The 25,130-nt window shown below is 41.7% G+C and overlaps 2 protein-coding genes across 5 annotated transcripts in view; one reads left to right on the forward strand and one right to left on the reverse strand.

Moving 5' to 3' along the window:
- Positions 1-15,334, forward strand: part of EIF3J (eukaryotic translation initiation factor 3 subunit J) — a 33,091-nt gene extending 17,757 nt beyond the window's left edge. Inside the window, exons 5-8 of the mRNA XM_053596193.1 lie at positions 5,040-5,154; positions 10,417-10,578; positions 13,285-13,358; positions 14,307-15,334. Coding sequence (XP_053452168.1) covers positions 5,040-5,154; positions 10,417-10,578; positions 13,285-13,358; positions 14,307-14,438 — 483 coding nt within the window. The 3' untranslated portion in view covers positions 14,439-15,334. The remainder of the gene's footprint in view (positions 1-5,039; positions 5,155-10,416; positions 10,579-13,284; positions 13,359-14,306) is intronic.
- Positions 15,335-15,898: 564 nt separating this feature from the next.
- Positions 15,899-25,130, reverse strand: part of SPG11 (SPG11 vesicle trafficking associated, spatacsin) — a 91,820-nt gene continuing 82,588 nt past the window's right edge. For all 4 annotated transcript variants that reach the window (XM_053596190.1, XM_053596189.1, XM_053596191.1 and 1 more), the window contains 8 exons: positions 24,674-24,811; positions 21,807-21,940; positions 21,063-21,170; positions 18,888-19,056; positions 18,446-18,534; positions 18,106-18,261; positions 17,048-17,199; positions 15,899-16,477 (listed from right to left, as the gene is read on the reverse strand). In XM_053596190.1, the coding sequence (XP_053452165.1) occupies positions 16,297-16,477; positions 17,048-17,199; positions 18,106-18,261; positions 18,446-18,534; positions 18,888-19,056; positions 21,063-21,170; positions 21,807-21,940; positions 24,674-24,811 (1,127 nt within the window). In that variant the 3' untranslated portion in view covers positions 15,899-16,296. The remainder of the gene's footprint in view (positions 16,478-17,047; positions 17,200-18,105; positions 18,262-18,445; positions 18,535-18,887; positions 19,057-21,062; positions 21,171-21,806; positions 21,941-24,673; positions 24,812-25,130) is intronic.

Here is a 25,130-nt window from a genome sequence, read left to right on the forward strand (position 1 = left end):
GCTGGTCTCGAACTCCTGAGATCAAACAATTCACCTGCCTTGGCCTCCCACAGTACTAGAATTATAGGTGTGAGCCACTATATCCGGCCCGTGCTTCATCTGTTCTTGTTTCTCTAAAATATAACCATATGCCTTTTGAGTGCAGGACATAACCACAGAGGGACTCTATGTAACAAAATCAAATATTTTGACTTGGTTGTTTGTACCATCACATTAACCTGAAATTTAAAAAAAAAGTATGTGTATATATATATATATGTATGTGTGTGTAAAGAAAATTTAATGATGTAAATAAAAAACATTATGCATTTTACCTTGAAGTACTTTAGTATACATCTCTGAAAAAATAAGGATGTCTTCACATAATTATAATAGTATTATCACACCTGATAAATGAACAATAATTTTTTTCTTGAGACAGAGTCTCACTACATTCCCTTTGGTAGAGTGCTGTGGTGTCACAGCTAATAGCAACCTCCAACTCTTGGGCTTAAGTAATTCTCTTGCCTCAGCCTCCCAAGTAGCTGGGACTACAGGTGCCCACCACAATGCCTGGCTATTTTTTTGTTCACTTGTTTAGCTGGCCTGGGGGTTTGGACCCCCCACCCTTGGTGTATGTGACTGGTGCCGTAACCACTGTGCTATAGGTGCCAAGTTGAACAATAATTTTTTTTTTTTTCTTTGAGACAGAGCCTCAAGCTGTCACCCTGGGTAGTGTGCCATGGCATTATATCTCACAGCAACCTGCAACTCCTAGGCTCAAGCGATTCTCATGCCTCCACCTCCCATATAGCTGGGATTAACAGGCACCTGCCACAACGCCTGGCTATTTTTTGGTTGCAGCCATCATTGTTGTTTGGCGGGCCTAGGCTGGATTCAAACCCGCCAGCTCAGGTGTATGTGGCTGGTGCCTTAGCTGCTTGGGCCACAGGCGCCAAGCCATGAACAATAATTTTTTTTTTTTTTGCTGTCCTCAGCTTTTTTTTTTGGGAGGGGTGGGATTCATTGAGGGCACAATAGCCAGGTTACACTGATAGCAATTGTTAGATGAACAATAATTTTTTTAACACAGTCTATTTATGTGCTATTTTTTGGTTGTTACAAAATGTTTTTTATGTGTGGTTTGTTTAAACATGGACCATGTATTGCATTTGATTGCTAGGGTGTCCTAAGTCTTTTAGAGTGAATGTTTGTCTCTCTCCCTACTCTTGTGACATTACTTGTTGAAGAGACCAAGTTAGTTGTCTTATAGAACATCCTGCCTTCTAGATTTGTCTTACTGCTTCCTCATAGTTGCAATGTTTTATAACGGGACAATTAATCCAAAAGTTTGATTAGATTCAGGTTAAATATTTTTGGCTAAAATATTTTAGAAGTAATGCTGTGCTTCATAGCATGTCACATCAACTATATAATGTCAGTACTGTTAGTGATGCTGAAATTGATCACTGGGTTAAGGTGCGTCTGATCCTTCCATTATAAAATTACATTTTTCTGGTTGGGTGAGGTGGCTCATGCCTGTAATCCTAGCACTCTGGGAGGCCAAGACAGGTGGATTGTTTGAGGTCAGGAGTTTGAGACCAGCCTAAGCATGAGCAAGACACCATCTCTACGCTACTCGGGAGGCTGAGGCAAGAGAATCGCTTAAGCCCAGGAGTTGGAGGTTGCTGTGAGCTGTGTGAGGCCACCGCACTCTACTGAGGGCCATAAAGTGAGACTCTGTCTCTACAAAAAAAAAAAAAGACACCATCTCTACTAAAAATAGAAAAATTAGCCAGGTGCTGTGGCAGGGGGATGTAGTCCCAGCTCCTTGGGGGCTGAATTAGGAAGATCACTTGAACCCACTTGAATTTGCTGTGAACGAGGCTAATACCATGGCACTCTAGCTTGAGACTGTCTCAAAAGATAACTTACATTTTTCCTGTTGCCAAGCATGTAAATTCTCTTCCTTCTCCTCCTCCTCTTTCTCCTCTTTTCCTCTTCCTCCTCCTCTTCCTCCTCTTCTATATACAATATAATATTCTGTTGCCTAAATGTACCATAATTTATTTCTCCAGTTCCTTATTGGTGGGACAGTTGTATTTTTCTGTTTAGTCCTTTTCTTGATAAATAATACTGCAGTGAGGCACGGTGGCTCATGCCTGTAACCCTAGCACTCTGGGAGGCTGAGGCTGGTGGATTGCCTGAGCTCATGGGTTTGAGAGTAGGCTGAGTCAGAGTGAGACCTCCTCTCTAAAAACAGCTGGGCGTTATGGCGGGTGCCTGTAGTTCCAGCTTCTTGGGAGGCTGAGGCAAGAGAATCACTTGAGCCCAAGAGTTTGAGATTGCTGTGAGCTATGATGTCATAGCACTCTACGGAGGGTGACAAAGTGAGACTCTGTCTCAAAAAAACACAAAAACTTCAGTGAATGACCATATATGTATGTCATTTCTAATGAGTGTATGTGTATTTGTAGGATAAATTCCCAAACATATGATTGATGAGTAAGTCACTTCTGTAGTCTTCATAAATGTTCCCAAATTGCCTTCCATGCAGGGTTGCACTAATTTGCATTTGTCACAAATGAGAATGCCTGTTTCCCATAGTTAGAAACTTTTTTTTTTGAGACTATCACCTCAGTTAGAGTACAGTGGTGTTATTATAAAGCTCACTGCAGCCACTAACTCCTGTGCTTGAGCAAGTCTACTTCTGGAGCCTCTCAAGGAGCTAGGACTACAGGGATGTGCCGTGATGCCTGATTAAGTTTTCTGTTTTTTGTAGAGACAGGATCAGCTTTCACTCAGGCTGGTCTCAAACTCTTGAGCTTTTCTTTCTTTTTTTTGAGACAGAGTCTCAAGCTGTTGCCCTCGGTGACATAGTGGTGTGGCATCATAGCTCACAGGAACCTCCAACTCTAGGTTTCAAGTGATTCTCTTGCCTCAGCCTCCCGAGTAGCTGGGACTACAGGCGCCCATGACAATGCCTGGCTATTTTTTTTTTTTTTTTTTTTGGCCGGGGCTGGGTTTGAACCCACCACCTCCAGCATATGGGACCGGCGCCCTACTCCTTGAGCCACAGGCACCGCCCAATGCCTGGCTATTTTTAGAGATGGGGGTCTCACTCTTGCTCAGGCTGGTCTCAAACTGGTGAGTTCAGGCATTCTACCTGCCTTGGCCTCCCAAGTGCTAGAATTATAGGTGTGAACCACTGTGCCTGGCCTCAAACTCTTGAGCTGTAAGTGATCCTCCCACCTGGGCCTCTTAGTATGCTACCAATTACAGGCGTGAACCACTGCCCTGCAAGAACATTTTAGATGCTTTTAAAGAATTTCTATATTTAAAAATACCTGCATGTGCCTGTGGCTCAAGGAGTAGGGTGCCGGTCCCATATGCCGGAGGTGGCGGGTTCAAACCTAGCCCCAGCCAAAAAAAAAAAAAAAAAATACCTGCATGTGTTTCCATGATCAGAGCAAGTAATAGAGTCTTACAACCCAATCTGAAGAGTTATATTGATTGGATCTTTCTTGGAAATTGAGGTTAGAATTATACTTAAATTATTACATTCTTTTTTTTTTTTTTCCTGTTTCACAATTTTCTTTTTTTTTTTTTATTGGGGATTCATTGAGGGTACAATAAGCCAGGTTACACTGATTGCAATTGTTAGGTAAAGTCCCTCTTGCAAAATTATTACATTCTTGATACTAATCTCCTATATGAAGAAGCCTTAATTTGAATGTACATATTTTATTGTAGGCCAAGCATGGAATTCAGATATTTTTCAGTTTTGAGGCAGGAATTACATGATATCCAGGTCTGCTAAGATGTTTAAATCAAAATATCTCCCCTTCTTTTTTTTAAAGTGTTGTGAGATTTTCTAACTTGCCGTACTGTCTTTCTTATTTCATCTTCTCCGTGAGAAATAAAATAGCTATTTTAGAAGATTTCCAAATCAGAATCTTCAAACTGCCTAGCCATTGATAATCATGAAGAGCACAAAGTCCCTTCACTTTTTGTCCAGTAAATATTCTCAAGATTTTCCCTTACAGTAAACTTAGTAGATTTTTTTTATTAGAGACAGAGTTTCACTTTATGGCCCTTGGTAGAGTGCCGTGGCCTCACACAGCTCATAGCAACCTCCAACTCCTGGGCTTAAGCGATTCTCTTGCCTCAGCCTCCCGAGTAGCTGGGACTACAGGCGCCCACCACAACGCCCGGCTATTTTTTGGTTGCAGTTTGGCCGGGGCCGGGCTTGAACCCGCCACCCTTGGTATATGGGGCCGGCGCCTTACCGACTGAGCCACAGGCGCCGTCCCAGATTTTTTTTTTTTTTTAAGAGGCAGAGTGTCACTTTGTTGCCCTGAGTAGAGAGCCGTGGTGTCACAGCTTGCAGCAACCTCCAGCTCTTGTGCTTAAGTGATTCTCTTGCCTCAGCCTTCAGAGTAGCTGGGACTACAGGCGCCTGCCACAATACCTGGCTATTTTTTTTTTTGTGTGTGTGTGTGTGTTTTTTTGGCCGGGGCTGGGTTTGAACCCGCCACCTCCAGCGTATGGGACTGGCGCCCTACTCCTTAAGCCACAGGTGCCGCCTTAATACCTGGCTATTTTTTGGTTACAGCCCTCGTTGTTGTTTGGTGGGCCCGGGCTGGATTCGAACCCGCCAGGTCAGGTGTATGTGGCTGGCACCTTAGCCGCTTGAGCCACAGGCACCGAGCCAAAAATACCTTTGTTTTATGTGTACAGGATATTGTCATATGGGTGTGACACATTTTCACATTCTGTTTTTGGACATTTAGGTTATTCATAAGTTTATTTGAAACTTTAATAATATTCTAGTAGACATCCTTGTGCTGTTGGCAGGTTATTTAACCTCTTTGTGTCATTTTTTAATCTGTAAAATTAGGGTAAGAATACCCGAAATATTTAGAAGAATGCCTTTTGAAATATAGTAATCACTCTGTGTTTGCTGTTATTTATAATTATATGTACTTAGAAAGAAATTTGTACAGAAATGTTCTGGGTCCATCATAATCCCAGCCCTTTAAAAAATCTTTTCATTTTAGTTAGAAGAACCTGAAGAACCTAAAGTGCTAACACCGGAAGAACAATTAGCAGATAAACTGCGGTTAAAGAAATTGCAGGAAGAGTCAGACCTTGAATTAGCAAAGGAAACTTTCGGTAAGATGGGAATATGATTTCAGGGCAATGTTGAACTGTTCTTGTGAAAACTCCATAAGTTGTACTAGTTATGAAAGTTCAGAAAACATCTCCTTTTTAAAAAGAAACATTATACGTATACTGGAGGTGGTGGGTTCAAACCCAGCCCCGGCCAAAAAGAAAAAAAACAAGAACAACAACTTTTCAACTTTTTTTTGGGTGGCACCTATGGCTCACAGGAGTAGGGCGGGCACTGGCCCCATGTGCTGGAGGTGGCAGGTTGAAACCTGACCCCAGCCAAAACAAAACAAAACAAAATTAAAAAAAAAAACCCTGTCACTTCAGGCCGGGTGAGGTGACTCATGCCTGTAATCCTGCACTCCGGGATGCTGAGGCAGATAGATCTCCTAATAAGCTCACGAGTTTAAGGCCAGCCTGAGCTACAGTGAGGGTGAGAGCCTGTCTCTACAAACAGCTGGGCGTTGTGGTGGATGCCTCCAGCTACTCAGGAGGCTGAGGCAAGAGAATTAATTGAGCCCGAGAGTCTGAGGTAGATGTGAGCTATGACATCACGGCACTCCACTAGGGATGACAAAGTGAGATTCTGTCTCAAAAAAAAAAGTCACTTCATTTAACCGAGTTTGTTGTTTTTTCCTGTTGAGTACTTTTCAAAGTAGAAGATCATGTTGAAATATTTAAATAACTTTCAAATCTATTGCCTAGAGGAAGGACCTAGTTATTCTGATAGCCCCTATTCCCCGCCCCCACCCTCTTACATCTCTGAAACGGATCTAGCAGGCTGACTGGAGTGATCTCTTCCCTTTTTATGGGGAAAGTATGACCTTTTCTGTCATTGGTCCTCTAACAATCCTGAGAGTTGTTATACATATCCCTATGAATCACTGTATGCTTGGCAGGTTTTTTTTTTTTTGGTCCAGGTTGGGTTTGAACCCGCCATCTCCAGCATATGAGGCTAGCACCCTATTCCTTTGAGTCACAGGCGCAGCCCTGCTTGGCAGGTTTTAATTATAAAGGTCACTTAGCCATACAGATGTATTATGTATCTTTATAGGATGATAAAAGCTGCCTATGTGTTTAGTAAAGAGACAGGTTTATGGAGTGTGCATAAAGCCTTGTTTGGGACACCACTTAGAGGCTAAGAGGTAAAGCATTATGCATCATACAGACAGTATTAAATAGGATTCTACTGTTTGTGTTTCTCATACTAAAATACTGAGTCTCGCGGGTGTGGTGGCTTACACCCCATAATCCTAGCTCTCTGGAAGCCAAGGTGAGCAGATTCCTTGAACTCAGGAATTCCGATACCAGCCTGGGCAAGAATGAGACCCTGTCTCTACTAAAAATAGAAAAATTAGGCTCGGTGCCTGTGGCTCAAGCGGCTAAGGCGCCAGCCACATACACCTGAGCTGGCGGGTTCGAATCCAGCCTGAGCCCACCAAACAACAATGACAGCTGCAACCAAAAAAAAAAAAAAAAATAGCCGGGCATTGTGGTAGGTGCCTGTAGTCCCAGCTACTTGGGAGGCGGAGGCAGGACAATCACTTGAGCCCAGGAGTTGGAGGTTGCTGTGAGCTGTGATACCACGGCACTCTACCCAGGGTGACAGCTTGAGGCTCTGTCTCAAAAAAAAAAAAAAAAAGAAAAGAAAAATTAGCCAGGGTGTTGCAGGCGCCTGTAGTCTCAGCTAGTCAGGAGGCTGAGGCAGGATTGCTTGAACCCAGGAGTTTGAAGTTGCTGTATGCTAGGCTGATGGCACAGCACTCTAGCCCAGGTGACAGACTCTGTCTCAAAAGAAAAAAAATTATTTTCATTTTATTATTATTATTTTTATTATATATTTTTAGAGACAGTATCACTTTATTTTATTATTATTATTTTTTAGAGATAGAGTCTCACTTTATCAGTAGAGTGCTGTAGTGTCACAGCTCACAGCAACCTCCAACTCCTGGGCTTAGGCGATTGATTCTCTTGCCTCATTCTCCCGAGTAGCTGGGACTACATGTGTAGCCACAACGCCCAGCTATTTTTTGTTGCAGTTTGGCCGGGGCCTGGTTCGAACCCACTATCCTTGGTATATGGGGCTGGTGCTCTACCCACTGAGCCACAGGTGCCACCCAGAAAAAAAAATTTTAAATAGTGAGTCTTTGGTTATATTTTTTTTTGCAGCTTATTAACCTTGACATTGAGGGATACAGAAACATACCTGTCTCCTAATCTAGAACTGTTTTAGGCCAGATTTCTTCTGTTTGGGATTTAACACATAGTTTACCCCTACTTAGCTTCTAAAGTTAGATGAATATTTTCCCAGGATCCATCCATCAATGTTCCTTATGTAGATTTCCTTTCCTTTACTGTGGGCTGTTCTTAGACAAACCTTTTAAGATCATCCCCTTTGTGACATGGACTACTTTGGGAGCTGATGAAGACTATAGGCTCCTTCGTAATGTAATTTTTTTTAACTGATAGGGTCTCACCCTGTTACCCACACTGAAGTGCAAGTAGCCCCATCGTAAGTCACTATAACTTCAAATTGCTGGGCTCATGTGATCTTTTTGCCTCAGCCTCCCAAGTAACTGGGACTACAGGTTTATGCTACCATGCGTGGGTCATTTTTTAATTTTTTGTAGAGGTGGAGTCTCGCCTTGGTGCCCAGGCTGGTTGAACTTCCAGCCTCAAGCAGTTTTCCTGTCTCAGCCTCCTAAAGTGCTGGGATTGCAGGCATAAGCCACTATGCACAGTCAATATGTTTAAAAAAGAAATTATTATGGTTATATCAATGTGTATCTTATAGGGTACATGTGATGTTTTGATACAGGCATACATTGAGAATTAATCAAATCAGGGTAATGGGTATCCATCACCTCACACATTTAATATTTCTTTGTGTTAGGAACATTCTGGTTCTGTTCTTCCAGTTATTTATTGTAAAGTAAACCCTAACTTATTATAGTCATTGTTGTGTTATCAAATACTGTTTATTCTATTTAACTATATTTTTGTACCCATTAACCATACATACTTTCCTTTCCAGCTTCTGGTAACCATCATTCTCCTCTGTCTCCATGAGATCAATTGTTTTTTAATTCTTAGCCCCCATATATAAGCAAGAACATAGAAATTTTGTCTTTCTGTCCTTGGCTTATTTTGCTTAACGTGTTTTCTTTTTTTTTTTTGTACAGACAGAGTCTCACTTTATGGCCCTGGGTATAGTGCCGTGGTATCACACAGCTCACAGCAACCTCCAACTCCTGGGCTTAAGCGATTCTCTTGCCTCAGTCTCCCGAGTAGCTGGGACTACAGGCACCTGCCACAATGCCCGGCTATTTTTTTGGTTGTGATTCAGCCGGGGCTGAGTTTGAACCCGCCACCCTCGGTGTATGAGACCGGCGCCTTACCGACTGAGCCACAGGCGCTGCCCTTAACATGTTTTCTAGTTCCATCCATGTTGCTGTAAATGGCAGGATTTCATTATTTTTTGTGACTGTGTAATATTCTGATGTGTATATATACCACAATTTTTTTATCCATTCATCTGTTGATGGTCTCTTAGGTTGATTCCATATCTTGGCTATTGTACCTGGGTCATTACAAAAGTTTTGAGATATATAAAACTTAAGCAACATAAAAATCCCTGTGGACAGAAACAAATGAAGCCCTCCCAGAAATACCTATAAGCTGAGCAAGTTGTAACTTGCATAGGTGAATCAGAAAGGATGTCGTCAACTGTGTTTCTTGGAAGTGAAATAGGGACCTTAACACAGTCTGTCTCAAATTTTTACAGTAACTCACATATGTAAATAGTGTGGAAGTAAACAAGGGAGTGTAGGTATCTTTTCAGTGTACTGAATTCTCATCTTTTGTGTATATGCCCAGCAGTGGGATTGCTGAGTCATATGGTAGTTCTATTTTTAGTTTTTTGAGGAGCCTCTATATTGTTTTCCATAGAATTATTTATATTTTTGAGATAGAGTCTTGCTTTGTTGCCCCAGGAAGAATACAGTTGTGCCATTGTAGTTCATTGCAACTTCAAACTCCTAGGCTCAAGGGATCCTGTTGTCTCAGCCTCCTGAGTAGCTGGGACTACAGGCACGTACCATCAAACCCAGTTAATTTTTCTATTTTTTTATAGAGATGGAGTCTTAACTCTTACTCAGACTGGTCTCGAACTCCTGAGCGCAAACAGTCATCCCACTCTAGTCCTTGCAGTGAGCTAAGATTAGAATTGTGAGTCACCACACCCAGCCTAGAATGTTCTTTTTTTTCCGCCCTGGGTAGAGTGCTGTGGCATCATAGCTCACAGCAACCCCCAACTCGGGCTCAGGCAATCCTCTTGCCTTAGTTTTTCTATTTTTAGTAGAGATGGGGTCTTGATTTTGCTCAGACTGGTCTCAAACTCATGAGCTCAAGCAATCCACCTGCCTCAGCCTCCCAGAGTGCTAGGATTACAGGCATGAGCCACTGTGCCCAGTGCTCCTAGAATGTTTTTAAATGAATAAAATACATAGGATTTTATTTACAAAGGAAACCTGTTAATATTGAAATATACAAAAATACTAAACAAGTTGGTGATACAAAATTATGCATTTCTTTATTAATCATTAAATAAGATCTAGTGGCAGGTCTAATAAGTAATGTGAGAGTGGCTCAGCTGTAGCTCTGGCCATATACACCAGAGCTGGCGGGTTCAAATCCAGCCCAGGCCTGCCAAACAACAATGACAACTACAACCAAAAAATAGCCAGGCGTTGTGGCGGACGCCTGTAGTCCCAGCTACACAGGAGGCTGAGGCAAGAGAATCACTTTAAGCCCAGGAGTCGGAGGTTGCTTTGAGTTGTGACGCCATGGCACTCTACCCAGGGCGACAGCTTGAGGCTGTCTCAAAAAAGAAAAAGTAATGTGAGAGTAATGATGACAATAATGTTGTAAGATATCTGCAACATCTGTAATGTTATATGAAAGTGTTTATGAGTAAAGTTTGTTGGTAAGTCAGGTTTTGCTAATACCCTTGTGATTTTTTTTGCCTGTAATTAAAACTGTGGAAATGTTAAATTGGAGGTTCGTGAAAATACAGATGTAATTTTTTTCTCATTCAACTTCAGACCTCTTTCTCCAAATTCTGTCCAATGACTCCAGTAGTCCCATGTTAAGAACCCCAGCTTTAAAGTGAATTAATAGGGTGATTCAGATGGCTAATTGGTTTGTAAACTTTAAAAAACAGATCGTAGTTTCCTGATTTTTTTCAATGCTGCTTCTCTCTTGCAGGTGTTAATAATACAGTTTTTGGAATAGATGCTATGAACCCAACTTCAAGAGATGACTTCACAGAATTTGGAAGGTTACTAAAAGATAAAATTACACAATATGAAAAGTCACTATATTATGCCAGTTTTTTGGAAGTCTTAGTTCGAGATGTGTGTATTTCATGTAAGTAATTCTAATTCCTAGCCTCTGTGGTTTGCTTTAGTAAAGGATATCATACTCAGGAGGATGGTTGGTTTTGGATGCTATAACAGACTCAGGATTTGCTCTTTAACAATTTCCTTGGGAACATTGTTCTACAAATACACAATGAATTTGAGTGTTGGGATCGTTTTGAGTGGTTGAGGGAGGCTGCCTTCTTTTTTACAGTGGCTTCTCAAAGGGGCATCTTGGTTTGTTGGCAAAATAGCTAATAAAATGCTGGCGGACTCTTTTTATCTAATTATCTCTCGAAAGAGCTAGAACTACCTTTTCAGAGGAAATGATCTCTGGGCATATAGGACGTTAGAGATGAGTGAAATTCCTTGACTTTTCTGTTTATTTTACAAATGAGAAAACCTAAGACAAGGCTGAGGCAGAGCTGGCATCTGTTCTCTGGGTCTATGGGTGTGGTGCCTCGCCCTGAGAGCATCATGTACTTTAGGGCAAGATGAATGGGAGGGACACTGATGGGGAGAGTGGCTCTAATGTGGAAGGGACTAGCTTTGCTAGTATTTGCTGCTTTTTTTTTTTTTTGTGGAGACAAGAGTCCCACTTTATCGCCCTTTGGTAGAGTACTGTGGCATCACACAGCTCACAGCAACCTCTAGCTCCTGGGCTTAGGCAATTCTCTTGCCTCAGCCTCCCAAGTAGAGCTGGGACTTCAGGCACCTGCCACAACGCCTGGCTATTTTTTTGTTGCAGTTTGGCTGGGTCGGGTTTGAACCTGCCACCTTAGGTATATGGGGCCGGCACCCTACCCATTGAGCCACAGGTGCCGCCTGTATTTGCTGCTTTTAAGATTAAAGAAAAAGGGCTCGGCACCTGTGGCTCAAGCGGCTAAGACACCAGCCACATACACCTGAGCTGGAGGGTTCGAATCCAGCCTGGGCCCACCAAATAAGAATGACAGCTGCAACCAAAAAATAGCCAGGCGTTGTGGCAGGCGCTTGTAGTCCCAGCTACTTGGGAGGTGGAGGCAGGAGAATCACTTGAGCCCAGGAGTTGGAGGTTGCTGTGAGCTGTGACACCACGGCATTCTACCCAGGGCGACAGCTTGAAGCTCTGTCTCAAAAAAAAAAATCTTACACAATTAAGTTTGAATTGGGTTTTCTTTGCAAAATTATCACTAACTTGGAAGTTCTAAATTTGATCAGTGATATACCCTGACTTTGTATTTTACTTTGCATGTAGTATTTTTCCTGGTTCTGGAGATGCTCTCAAACCAAAACTGAATACTTTCTAGTAGCTACACGAGAGTGTCTTCTTACCAGCTTATTTTTATAAGGATGGGAGGATACATTGTCCACTAAACAGGCCTGTCTCTTGGTAGGACACTGACATAAGTAATCACTATTTTCTTTTTTTGTAGAGACAGAGTCTCACTTTATGGCCCTCAGTAGAGTGCCGTGGCCTCACACAGCTCACAGCAACCTCCAACTCCTGGGCTTAAGCGATTCTCTTGCCTCAGCCTCCCGAGTAGCTGGCTACAGGCGCCCGCCACAACGCCCGGCTATTTTTTGGTTGCAGTTTGGCCAGGGCCGGGTTTAAACCCGCCACCCTCGGTATATGGGGCCGGCACCTTACCCACTGAGCCACAGGCACTGCCCCACTATTTTCATTTTAGTTCTTGTACTAGGGTGTCATCACCTCTAAGTTTAAGGATTGTCATTCCATGTTCACTTAACCTTTCCTCACTACACATTGAGGATGTACTATGGAAAGGCATGTTATCCTCCCTGTTTATTTAGACTCAGTAAGTAAGGATGTCAGGAGCACTCTGAGCCATAAAGACAGTTTCTCTTTGGTTGGAACAATGGCGTGCTGGTGATTGTCTGTCATTGTAAAGCTAAACTTTTGTTGCTGAGTATAGGTCACCATTTCACGGGTGTTTTTTGTTTTTTGAGACAGGGTTTTGGTCTTTTGCCCAGACTAATATCATTGTAACTCAATAGCAACCTCAAACTCCTGGGCTCAAGCAATCCTCCTGCATCAGCCTCCTGAGTAGGTGGGCCTACAAGCTAGCACTACTGTGCCTGGCTAATTTAAAACAAATTATTTTTGTGGAGATGGGGGTCTCACAACTTTGCCCAGGCTTGGCTCTACCTCCTGGGCTCAAGCTGTCTTCCTGTCTCAGCCTCCCAAAGTGCTGGGATTATAGGCGTGAGCCACCACACCCAGCCCTGCCATTTTACTTTGAATCATGAGTTTTGATTTGTGAGTATAGCCATAGGCTGAATGACTCTTTGTTACCATATGTATAAAAGAAATTCATGGTCCTGGCTGACGCCCATAGCTCAGTGAGTAGGGCACCGACCACATACACTGAAGGTGGTGAGTTCGAGCCTGACTCGGGCCTGCTAAACAATAATGACAACTGCAACCAAAAATATCCAAACGTTGTGGCAGGTACCTGTAGTCCCAGCTACGCTGGAAGCTGAGGCAAGAGAATCACTTAAGCCCAAGAGTTGGAGGTAATGCCATGGTACCCTACCAAGGGCGACATAGTGAGACTGTCTCAAAAAAAAAAGAAATCCATGGTCCTTTTAAGTGCTCAAATTTAATGATGAACAAAGTCAGATTTCTCATAACACTTTTGGAATGTATATTTTGCTCTCATTTTCCAAAATGCTTCAAAGTTAAAGTTTAATGGTATGCTTTTTTTTTTTTTAGTGGAAATTGATGACTTGAAAAAGATTACCAATTCATTGACTGTGCTTTGCAGTGAAAAACAGAAGCAAGAAAAGGTAAGAGCAAGCTGCATAGAGAAATGTAGATTACATTAGGGTGGGGCTACAGGCAGAATATTCAATAAATGTAGTGAGACAGCCTAAGAAAAAATTAAACAATTCACCAATACCATTTAGGTTGGAATAGAACAAGAATATGAGTGCCATTATTGTCCTTTTATTATAGACATGTTCATGGTCCTCTTTTTTGAATTAATAGAAATTGCTGACATCACACAGATTGGGTTTGGTCAACTTCTCTAAGCTTCAGTTTTTTCTCTTTTTTTTTTTTTAAGTTTTCTCTCTTCTAAGATGGGGATGATAATACCCACTTTGCTGGCTCAGTGCCTGTAGCTCAGTGGTTAGGGTACCAGCCACATACATTGGGCTTGTGGGTTTCAGCAGGCCCTGACCTGCTAAAGCAACAATAACAAAAAAAAAAATAGCCAGGCATTATGGCGGACGCCTGTAGTCCCAGCTACTTGGGAGGCTGAGGCAAGAGAATCACTTAAGTCTAAGAGTTTGAAGTTGCTGTGAGCAGTGATGCAACAGCACTCTACCAAGAACAACATAGTCAGACGTTGTGTCAAAAAAAAAAAAAAAAACACAAAGAAAAAAAAGCACTTAACAGGGTAATATAAGAATAAAATAAGTATGTCAATTGATATGTGTGGTTTTACACTTGGGAGTACTTGTCTATACTTTCTAAATTTTCTTCAGTGAACTTCAGGCTTTCTACCCATGCTGGAGTGTTAGGTATCCAGAATAGGAACAAGTTTTAGAGACAGTGACTCCGGAGACTTTTTGGAGACCTGTTTAGGTACATAACATGTAGGTTTGGATTTTCCTTAGAGCACTGAAGTTTTTCTGGGACTGGAAGGTTTTGTGTCACTATGAGGGTTGCTATACCAGATAAAGTGCCCATAGCAGATAAAGTCTCATGAATTAACTCTTTTTCATCTTTAGCAAAACAAAGCCAAAAAGAAGAAGAAAGGTGTGGTTCCTGGAGGGGGATTAAAGGCCACCATGAAAGACGATCTGGCAGATTATGGTGGTTATGATGGAGGATATGTACAAGACTATGAAGACTTCATGTGACATTTTATCTTCTCCTGGTGTCTTCTTTATGTTGCCCACAATCCCTTCAACATGTAGCACAATTTCCTTTCCTTTCAGTTCTGCCAAATGCTACAATCAGAAGTGCAGTATCTTTTGTGCTGGTTATTTAACCCCTTGACACTTAGGTGCTAATGTGCAAATGAGGGAACTTGGATCTTGCTGCCAAGGGGTTAAAATTGGGAACCTCAGTCGCTACTAAATCATAGTTCAAAACAAAACGAACCTAATAATGTTGTCATTGTTGCTATCTGATTCTATAGCAGCAGTCACTAAATTGGAAAGAAAAGTTTGTGACATGATAAAAAATTGTGTAGTATTTACCAGCACCATTCAGTAATACAGCCTTAACCATACCTCCTTGAACTACTTCATAACTTGTCAAGAAAAGCAGTTTGCAGCAAGGGCATGTGGTGTGCACCTAGTATTAAAATTGCTTTGTCTTAAAATTGAGCGTGAGGATATTAAAAATACATTGTGAAGAAGAGTGAAGATACTGTGGCTGAAAAGCACTAGTTTGATAAAAATTAAATGACCAAAACCCTCCAACTTTGAAGCTGAAGAAGGTAAACCTCTCCATTATTGCATTACAAGTTGTGGAATCTCTTGAGTGCATAGACTGTCTGGTTTTTATTTATCAGACTATTTCTACTGATGGAGTGCTTCGGAAGGGGGAGAGAAACAAATCTCCTTTCTTCTAAGAGGCTGCAATGGAACAACTTTAACAGGGTTTTGGCATTTCTTTTCCTTTATAAAACATGCTCAGCAAACTGCACCAGTTAACTACAGTTTGGTAAATTGTTATGTTAACAATTATGACATCTGCAGTGTTTTATAAAGCAACTAATTTAATAAAATCACTATTGTGAGGACTTAAATTTTGTGTTACCTCCCAAGAGATATTTTTGAAGAGTAGAGAACACAGCTCTTGGGACTAGAGTTCTCTGTATACTAAAGCTTAATAAATGCTTGACATAGTTAACAGCTTTAAAACAAGAATGATTTTCCAGGTCCTTAATAATGTCACCACAGAGCAACCAAGGTATAGAGCGGCCTTCCTCTTATTTATTTAGGGAAATTATTTTGTTGTTTAGATACTTAGAAGAATTATTTATTTGGAATAATTGAGCCTATAACTCAGGTTATTCTGTAAGCATAGATTGGGGAATCTTCTTTATTGTATATCTTCTAAGTGATTTAAATTTGTAGTTGGTCTTCCTAATTGTCACAACCAGAACTAGGGACAGAACAAAAAATGTTTTTAATTTCTTTCATTTAGGATATAGGAACTTCAAAGTCCTATAGATTACTAAGTGGAAAATAGGACCATCTAAATGAGGAATTAACAGAAAGCAGTGACTACACAGCAATAATTTAAATATATTGTTTCTAGGCAGAAAGGGCTAAGATTTCCTTAGCAGTAATAATGACATACACTGAATTTTAAAATCTATTTTAATACAGAAAGATCAGTTTCTAACAAATGATAATGTATAACCTATTCCTTAATATAATGTGTAAATATATTAAATTTCTTTGAAACTGGAGTCTGCAGGCACAGGTATTCTTTAATCATTACTTTGTTACCTTAAAGTAGAAGCCATCTTGAGGAAGCTTTTGATCTTAATATTGAACTTAGGATAAATGAACAGTTACTTTTAAATAGGACTGGCTTTTGAAAAGTTTCTCATTCTTAAGGCACTACCCTTAAAGGAATAATAAGGTACAGTCTTGGGTTTAACTTGAGCAACAAACATCCCAATGTTTATTCTACTCTGATCATAGACATTTGCTAGAGAACCTCCTATCAGTACAAGAAAACAGGCACCTATGAAATCATCTAACCTGCTAGCATGTCCTTTAGACAGCAACCTGTCTGAGGGTCTTTCAGAAGCACATTTACAATTTCATAAAATTTGTGTTCATATGCCAACGTGTAATACAGGTAGATATCTTCACAATAGGTGAGTAATTTCTTGAGGTTTTCCATGACCATCTCAGTTGGCTGATGTTGTTTATATCTAGATAAAAGAAACATAATGCACAGGTTAAGATGCTGTTATTAGAGACAGGGTCTCATTGTTGCCTAGGCTAGAGTACACAGGTATGATCATGGTTCACTACAGCCTTGCTCCTGGCTTTCCTCAGCCTTTGAAGTAGTTGGGACTATAGATGCGTGCCACCATACATAGCTCAAAAATACTGTATCAGCTATCAGCTCTGAACTGACCACTACCTATAGGAGAGACAATGCCGGAGTCTGGGAGATCATTTCAGACTAGTATGGAGGATGCTTTATAAACACAAATGACTTCTTTACAACTGAGTGTTAAGTTAAAATTTAGTAATCATAGGTGCCTTTTTAGTGTTTTGGGCATTGAGTCCCATTTTTAACAAAGCACCATAAGCAAAAGACAACTTTCGTCTTTATGCAATCTGTTAAAAGATTTCTTCTTTCTGGGAATTCCTAACATCTCTTTACCATTTTAAGCAGAACCAAAGGCATGTTGTACCTAGCCATAAAATTCTTTCACCTATTTTCAAAGCATAGGGAGGGAAAAATGCTTATAGTCAACTTCTAACATACTTACTTTTTGGAAATCTCTTCAAATATATTGGGCCTTAATAACCTTTGCTGCTTAAATTCTTCCAAGTAATTAAAGTCTCCTTTAAGAATCACATGCTGGTATAGAATTTCAGCCCAATCTGGAACAAAATCATAGGCTTCAGCCACAATAGAAGCCTTAAAAGGACGGAAGTGAAGGACACCATCAGAGCCCATTCGATGTAAAATCAAAGGCAAATTGTTCTAGAAAATAATACTGTACATTCATATAATGGATATACGGTCATTATCAATCATGTTAAAAGGCTGTATTTATCAGAGTTGGTGAACAATCTGGTGTGTGGTTGGCATTCCCTCACATAAGCTCCCAAATGTCTTTAGTGTTTTTAATCTTCCTCACAATGGATTAACAGAACTGCTCAAAAGGAATAACATATGTATTATTCCCACTAACTCAACCGTATAAGGAACAGTAGCAGGGGTCCTCAAACTACGGCCCATGGGCCACATGCGGCAGTGTGATTGTATCTGTTCCCGTTTTGTTTTTCTACTTGATAGGAATTTGTTCATAGTTTGTTTTTTTTTTAAACTATAGTCCGGCCCTCCAACGGTCTGAGGGACAGTGAACTGGCCCCCTGTTTAAAAAGTTTGAGGACCCCGGGTATAAGGGCTAATTCCCTGATAATAGTTCTTCATTAAAGGGCTAGAGCCAATCTCCTGGCATCCCTGACTTGCTTTGCTAACCTGGGTGCACCACTCAATAAACACTGGGGCTAAAGGATTTCTTGGAGGAGTGCTAGCAGGATGTTATTCTGAATTTCACCTAAGGAGTGCAAACATCTGCCTCTGCTGTCCTAATATAACATGGGCAAAGGAGACAGTACTCTCTTCTCTTTCTCTAGCCTCTGCCCAAATAATACACTAACGAGAAATATACAAAATCACCTCTTTTCATGGTATTATCAAGACAGCTAAGTAAGGAAAACTAAACTATCCTAGTTCTGTCACTAGTCCTGAGACCTTAGGCAAGTCACTCAATGTCTGGGATGCCAGCAGCCCTAGCTAGAGTTCTTTCCTACTCACCTGGTAAAACCGAGGTAGGGTTACAATACAGTCCATTACCCTGTGGCGGCCCAAGTTGATAAGCATCGTGTTCTGGCCAGTGTTCAAAAAGTGAATCTGTAGAGTTATCAACTTGGTGAGCCGGTGACAGTGCAAGGCCTGTCGCACACAGGAATCCTGGGAGACAGGTAGAGAGAGACACAAGAGGAGAAAGACTTAGTTGCCACCATCTCTTTTGTGAACTCTGTAAGAACTTACTTCTGCTCTTGGTTGGCCCGTGATGCCCTTCCTCTTTACCTGGTGTCTCTACTGCAGACACCAAGTTCTAAGGCCTATGTGGAGCAAAAACTGTCTTGGTTACCTTGGCATAACTTTCTGCTGCATCCAGCATCAGAGTCAGGGCCTTCAGCAGCAGCTGCTTCAGCTGGTACACATCCTTGAGGCTGTCCTCTGCAGGGGAATAAGACTTGCTGAATCTTAACTCCCAAAATAGGCTGTTCTCACTCCACTGATGTTGACAGTGGGCTGAATTCCAGCTACATTTACACCAGGTAGGTATATCTTCAGGTTTACCTTTAGGCTACTGGGGCCAATGTATACACTCTTACTGTATGTACACACTCTTACTATAACTTCACCTAAATCCCCCTTCCATCTCCTGTCTGCCTAGCTAGGGATGCCTCTAAGTGATATATTGACTTCAGCTTGTGATAGCCAGTATCATGGGCTCTTGCCATTCTTAGCCCTAAGAACTTTCCTAGGCTAGCAGCATTGCCCTGGGGTTGCTCTGTGACCTTACTCACCCCAGGACTGAGAATCAATCAGTTTCAGTTGGATGCAGGCAGCTGCCTCATGGTTCTCTCCAATCTCCCGGCACATGCTAAAGCACAGGGCAATCATATTGTGCTTCTCACTGTCCCCAGGGTGGCAGCGTTTGATGTAATCCAACAGGGCTGTCTTTAGGGTACCACTCTGCCCAGGAAAAAAAGGGAATGCCAAGGTCTCAATCAGGGACCAAGAGGCATGCAGAATTGGCTGAGTCCTCTGGTTCTGAAAGTTTCTTAAAGCTTCCAAGAAAAAGGAATAGCTGAGCAAAACCAAAAATGAATACAGAAGTTTTATGCTGTCCTTAATACAAGGAAATAAGTACTCTTTGCTGTTGGGAGTGTGAACATTAAAACCTTACAGAAGGAAAGGATACACCTTAAAAATAGTTGATCGGAGGCTGGGTGGGATGGCTCATGCCTCTAATCCTAGCACTCTGGGAGGCGGAGGCAGGTGGATTGCTTGAGCTCACGAGTTTGAGACTAGCCTGAGCAAAGGTGAGATCCCAACTCCATTAAATAGAAAAATTAGCCAGGCATAGTGGCAGGCACCTGTAGTACCAGCTACTCCAGAGGCTGGGGCAAAGAGAAATTGCTTCAGCCTAAGAGTTTTAAGATTGCTATGACATCATGGCACTCTACAAGGGGACAGAGTGAGACTCTCTCTCAAAAAGAAAAGTTGATCTGGCCGAGCACAGTAGCTCACATCTGTAATCCTAGCACTCTGAAAGGCCTAGGCGGTGGATTGTTTGAGCTCACGAGTTGGAGACCAGCTGAGCAAGAGCAAGACCCCGAAGCTAACAAAATAGCTGGGCGTTGTGGTGGGCACCTGTAGTCCCAGCTACTTGGGAGACTGAAGCAAGAGAATCACTTGAGCCCAAGAATTTGAGGTTGCTGTGAGTTATGACGCCATGGCACTCTACCAAGGGTGACAAAATGAGACTGTCTCAAAAAAAAAAAGTTGATCTGACAATCTCCCATTTTTAGGATTATCCCTAAAGAAATAAGTAGAGAAAATGCTAAAATGAAGGTAACTAGGATATTTAATAACAATTAGAAACAATTCAGATGTCAAAGTAAGTCTAAAGAGAATACCATGTAGCCATTAAAATTCATTTAGAAGACTATTTGTTGATTTGGGAAATAATCATGATACACTTACTGTTCTACAGGAAACACGGGCTTTTTCATATCTTCACAGAACAACTTTTTAAAAATATGTGAATGTGTATGTTTGGGCGTACATGTACAAAGAAGGCCAAACTGTTAGTAGTGTATTATCTCTAGATGGTGACACCAAGGGCTTTTTTTCTGTGATTTCCAAATGTCTTACATGAATTATGAATTACTTTTGTAATCAGAAAAAAACGTTATTAAAAGACTATTTAAATGCAGAAAAAAAAACTGCCTCAAAAACAACAATTTAAAAATCCTGTAGGGCGTCTTTTTTTTTTTGCAGTTTTTTACTGGGCCCTGGGTTTGAACCTACCACCTTTGGTATATGGGGCCAGCACCCTAGTCCTTTTGAGCCACAGGCGCCACCCCTTCTCTAGGGCATCTTAAAGATGCACCTATATCCAGGACTCAATCCTCTTTCCTGGTCTGTCCTTAAACTGGCCCAACATCAAAGAGATTCATTTCTGCTTTGTCTCTTAGTGTTCCCAAAAGCCAAGGGTGAAATGAGCTGAAGCAGCGAGTAAGTCAAACAAATGATCTGAAAATAGCCTCTCTGAGTAAACATGCCTGGTGTCTCAGAACCTGCTCAGGATGTACAGGCTCCCAGAGCCCAAGACCTGAGCAAGTCAGGCTTTTGCAGGCTTTTGCTTTCATGCCTCCTTCCTGGATGTTATCAGAAATGGCTTCACATCGTTTTATGGCCCAGGCCTCTACATTTAATTCCTAACTTGGTTTTCAGCAACACACTTTACATGGTGCCCTGAAAATACTCTAAAACTCCTCAGACACAGCCTCTTTGATATTTAGCATCAGCATAATCACTACCTGGTCTATTCTTAAGCCACTGGTTACAAGAGGTCCCTAATTCCCTCCCTCCATATCCCAGGGTCACCCTGATTGGGATTATTCCTAAGAAAAGCCACAGCTCCTGATTGCCAGTAATACATGTCATCCTGGAGCTCATTACATTACACCTACCGGATCCAACTTCTTTCTCATCAGCACTTCAAAGTAGTGCTTTTTATGCAGCAAATCAAATATGTATGTCATCTCGTTATATCTTCCAATGCCAGTGAGGAGACGTACCTGTGAAGGGAGGAACAGCTTCACATCAGCATCATCATCAGTTTGGTTACTTTCAGATGCCAAGCTCCAGGGAGAGCAAGGCTAATGTCCAAGCTGCCATGCTTAGCTCTCTCCCATGTACCCAACAAGGAGTTGTGGATGATTCCAAAATGCGAGTCATTGGGACACCACAGACTATTCTTATCTGCTGTCCCCAAATATAGATTATCAAGTGCTGAAGTCCCTTGGGCACCCACTCTTCCTGTCACTCCTCATTACAATGGCCATTGGCTTGCTCAGCCACTTTGGTTAGTTTCAAACCCAGAGAATTTGGGGAGGCAAGCAAGGCTTGAGTGGTCAACTTTGTTTCAATTCGGAGTTAAGAAGAAGGTCTGAATCTTGTTTTGAGGAACAATACAGCTGTCCTGGCACTCTAGAAACTAAACTGCCCTGGCAACCTGGCAGGGATCATCTTACTTTTTGCTCCTTTGGGGCAACCTCTGATTTCTGACAGAAATCACAACTTGGAGCAGAGGTCGTGGTATCCAGATAGGCAGAATTCCCTAAAACCATATTAACTCTAAGCGGGCCCCAGCCTGTCTGCTCCTCTCAAAGGATTCCTCAGGACGGAGAGTGTGGTTTGAGGGAGCTACTTACCACTAGTCCATACTCCTCATTGGGGGCCAAGTGGTTATCTGTGAGCATCTGGGCGGCCTGTAGGACTCGCATGATGCCCTCCATGTGGCATGTCAGGGTGAAGCAGTGATGGGCCAGGATCAAGAGTTCTGTGGCTGGGTGAGTAGTGCACAGGGTAAGACAGGATTGTGAACTCTGACCACTCAACTTCACCCTCAAGGAGGCTGAAGGGACCTGTCTGGAGAAGGCTCTCCCACCAGTCCTCTGAGGTCCCTGACCTAAGCATCTAGCTCTGGGACAGACCCTTGATGACATCTAAATTTGTCACAGTGATGACAGCACAAGGAATAACTCTATCTTCAAAGACAGTAACGTAGTGACCATATCTCCAAAAGGCCCAGCCAACACGAATCCAGGGGCATTCTCTGCTTGAAACGCCTGCGGAAGGTCTTAGGGCCTAATCAAATGCCATGTGGTGTTCTGGCTTTATAGAGGCTTGAGTGGTCAACTCATTTCAATTCTAAGTTAAGAGGAAGGTCTGAACCTTGTTTTGGGGAAGAACGCAGCTGTCTTGACATTCAGTTGGGACTCAGTAAATATTGTTGAACTGGACCGACAAATATAGAAGACTATTTTAAGAGTGAAACTGTTTAACCTTTTAAAAATCTCCATTTATTTGTTCATGTTAACATCAGTAAAATGCCCTTTCTGGCTTATCAAATTTGGCTTAGAGAAATTATTATTTTTTTTTTTTTGAGAGAGAGAGTTTCACTCTGTGGCCCTTGGTAGATTGCTGTGGCATCACAGTTCAGAGCAACCTCAAACTCTTGGGCTTAGGCGATTCTCTTGCCTCAGCCTCTCGAGTAGCTGGGACTACAGTAGGCACCTGCCACAACGCCTGGCTATTTTTTTGTTGCAGTTTGGCCGGGGCCGGGTTCGAACCCACCACCCTTGGTATATGGGGCCGGCGCCCTACCCAGTGAGCCACAGGCGCCGCCCACTTACAAAATTTGTAAAGTGGAATGGGTGTCAAGAAATGATACTCACATTGCTTACGTGAAAGAAGTGAATTCTGGTTTCCTGAACTGAAATTTGGCTAGCACACTCTAGTGTGTGTGTGTATCAAAAGACTTAAAATGGGCAGACCCTTGAATTGTGAATTTATCTTAGGGAACTAATCATGGATACAAACAGATTTGCCTAAAGGATATTCATCAGCATGTTTTTTTTTTTTTTGCAGTTTATGGCTGGAGCTGGATTTGAACCCGTCACCTCCAGCATATGGGGCTGGCATCCTTACCCCTTTGAGCTATAGGCGCCGCCCCATCAGTATGTTTAAAATAGCAAAAATTACAAGTAAGCTAAAGGTCCCACAATAGTATAAAAAATTTCATTATATATGAAAAATACTGTGTAACCAAGAATGCATCCCCAAGATTTGTACTTACATTTTCAGAAGGGCCTGATCAGTTATACAAACCTGTTTTGAATGATAATGATTAATTGAAATTGCCATTCTGTGTTTTTTCCAGTGTAGTTAGTAATATATAAAGTGCTGGTTCGTGTTTCAAGTAGAAGTTGAGCATAAACTCTAGTGCTTAACTAACTTTGAGAATTACTGTTGCACATTTTATTTTTTTTTTATTTATTTTTTTTTTTTGTAGAGACAGAGTCTCACTTTATGGCCCTTGGTAGAGTGCCATGGCCTCACACAGCTCACAGCAACCTCCAACTCCTGGGCTTAAGCGATTGTCCTGCCTCAGCCTCCCCAGCAGCTGGGACTACAGGCACTCGCCAAAATGCCCGGCTATTTTTGTGTTGCAGTTTGGCCGGGGCCGGGTTTGAACCCACCACCCTCGGTATATGGGGCCGGCGCCTTACCGACTGAGCCACAGGCGCCGCCATACTGTTGCACATTTTAAATATTTTTCTATATTTCTACTTTCGCAGTCATATTTTAATTCTTTACTACTGAAATAAATTCTATTTTGAAAATAAAGAAAAATACTGTGTAGCCATTAAAAATTATATAGAACATGCATTATGAAATGTTAATGACAACATTCATAAAGTAAAAAAATTATAAACAGTATGTAAATGTCATTTTTGAGGTTTTTTGTTTTTTTTTTTTTGAGACAGAGTCTCACTATGTGGCCATCAATAGAGTACCATGGCGTCACAGCTCACAGCAACCTCAAACTCTTAGGCTTAAGCGATTCTCTTGCCTCAGCCTCCCAAGTAGCTGGTACTATAGACACATGCCACATGCCCAGCTATTTTTTGTTGCATATATCACTGCTGTTTAGCTGTGGCACATGCCATGTGCCCAGTTATTTTTTGTTGCAGTTGTCATTGCTGTTTAGCTGGCCCGGCTGGGTTCGAACCCGCCAGCCTCAGTGCATGTGACTGGCACCATAACCACTGTGTTACGGGCGCCAAGCCATAAATGTCATTTTTGAGAAAAGAAAACCTATCACACATACTACTGAATGCCTATTTTGAACTAAACATTTAAGGAAAATGAGCAGGCTTTAAAATCACACAGATGGTGTTCAAAAACCAGCTCTGCCACCTAATAAATTAACTTTTCTAAGCTTCAGCTTTCTCTTCTCTAAGATGGGGACAACAATACCCACTTTGCAGGGTAATATAAGAATAAAATAAGTATGTTGAGTGATTATGGGTACCTTTTTGTGTGGTTTTACATTTGGGGGTACTTACCCATGTTTTCTAAATTTTCTTCAATGAATTAAGACTTAGAACAAAGAGCTGGAGGGCTAGGTATCCACAGCAGGAACAAAGACTCAAATCAAGTTTTAGACTGACTCCAGAAACCTTTTGTAGACCTGTTTAGGCTCAAAACATGTAAGAAAAGGCTAAGGACTTACTGCAAGACAATTCTCCATGGGGAACGGAGGAAATCTTGTCCAACAACTTCATGCCTACCAAAGTACGGTCTTGACACAGAGTGGTTAGCTGAAGAAACATCTGGCTTTCCTCTGCTGGGCTAAATGTCTGTTTATGTCCTATACAGAAAGATATAGAGACAGGTGATGGTTTTACCTAGAGAGAGTTGGGAGAAGGTCAAGAGCCCTGTGCCAGGAAGCCCACTCTACCCAGGCTTGGGCGCCAAGAGGTAATGCTAATGGAGTGCTCCCCTTATTGAGCTCAAAATCCTTGACCTACTGGTCATCTTACAAGACAGAGGAATTCTGTAGCTCATAGCTCAGAAAAAGACACAGCTACTCTAAGCATAATCATAAAACAATAAAAAGCAACAAGATAAATGCAATGTATTCTCTTATAATTATGATCTGGAAACTTAACCAGACAACATACAAGATG

The sequence above is a fragment of the Nycticebus coucang genome, chromosome 6 (assembly GCF_027406575.1).
Source record: "Nycticebus coucang isolate mNycCou1 chromosome 6, mNycCou1.pri, whole genome shotgun sequence".
NCBI lineage: Eukaryota > Metazoa > Chordata > Mammalia > Primates > Lorisidae > Nycticebus > Nycticebus coucang.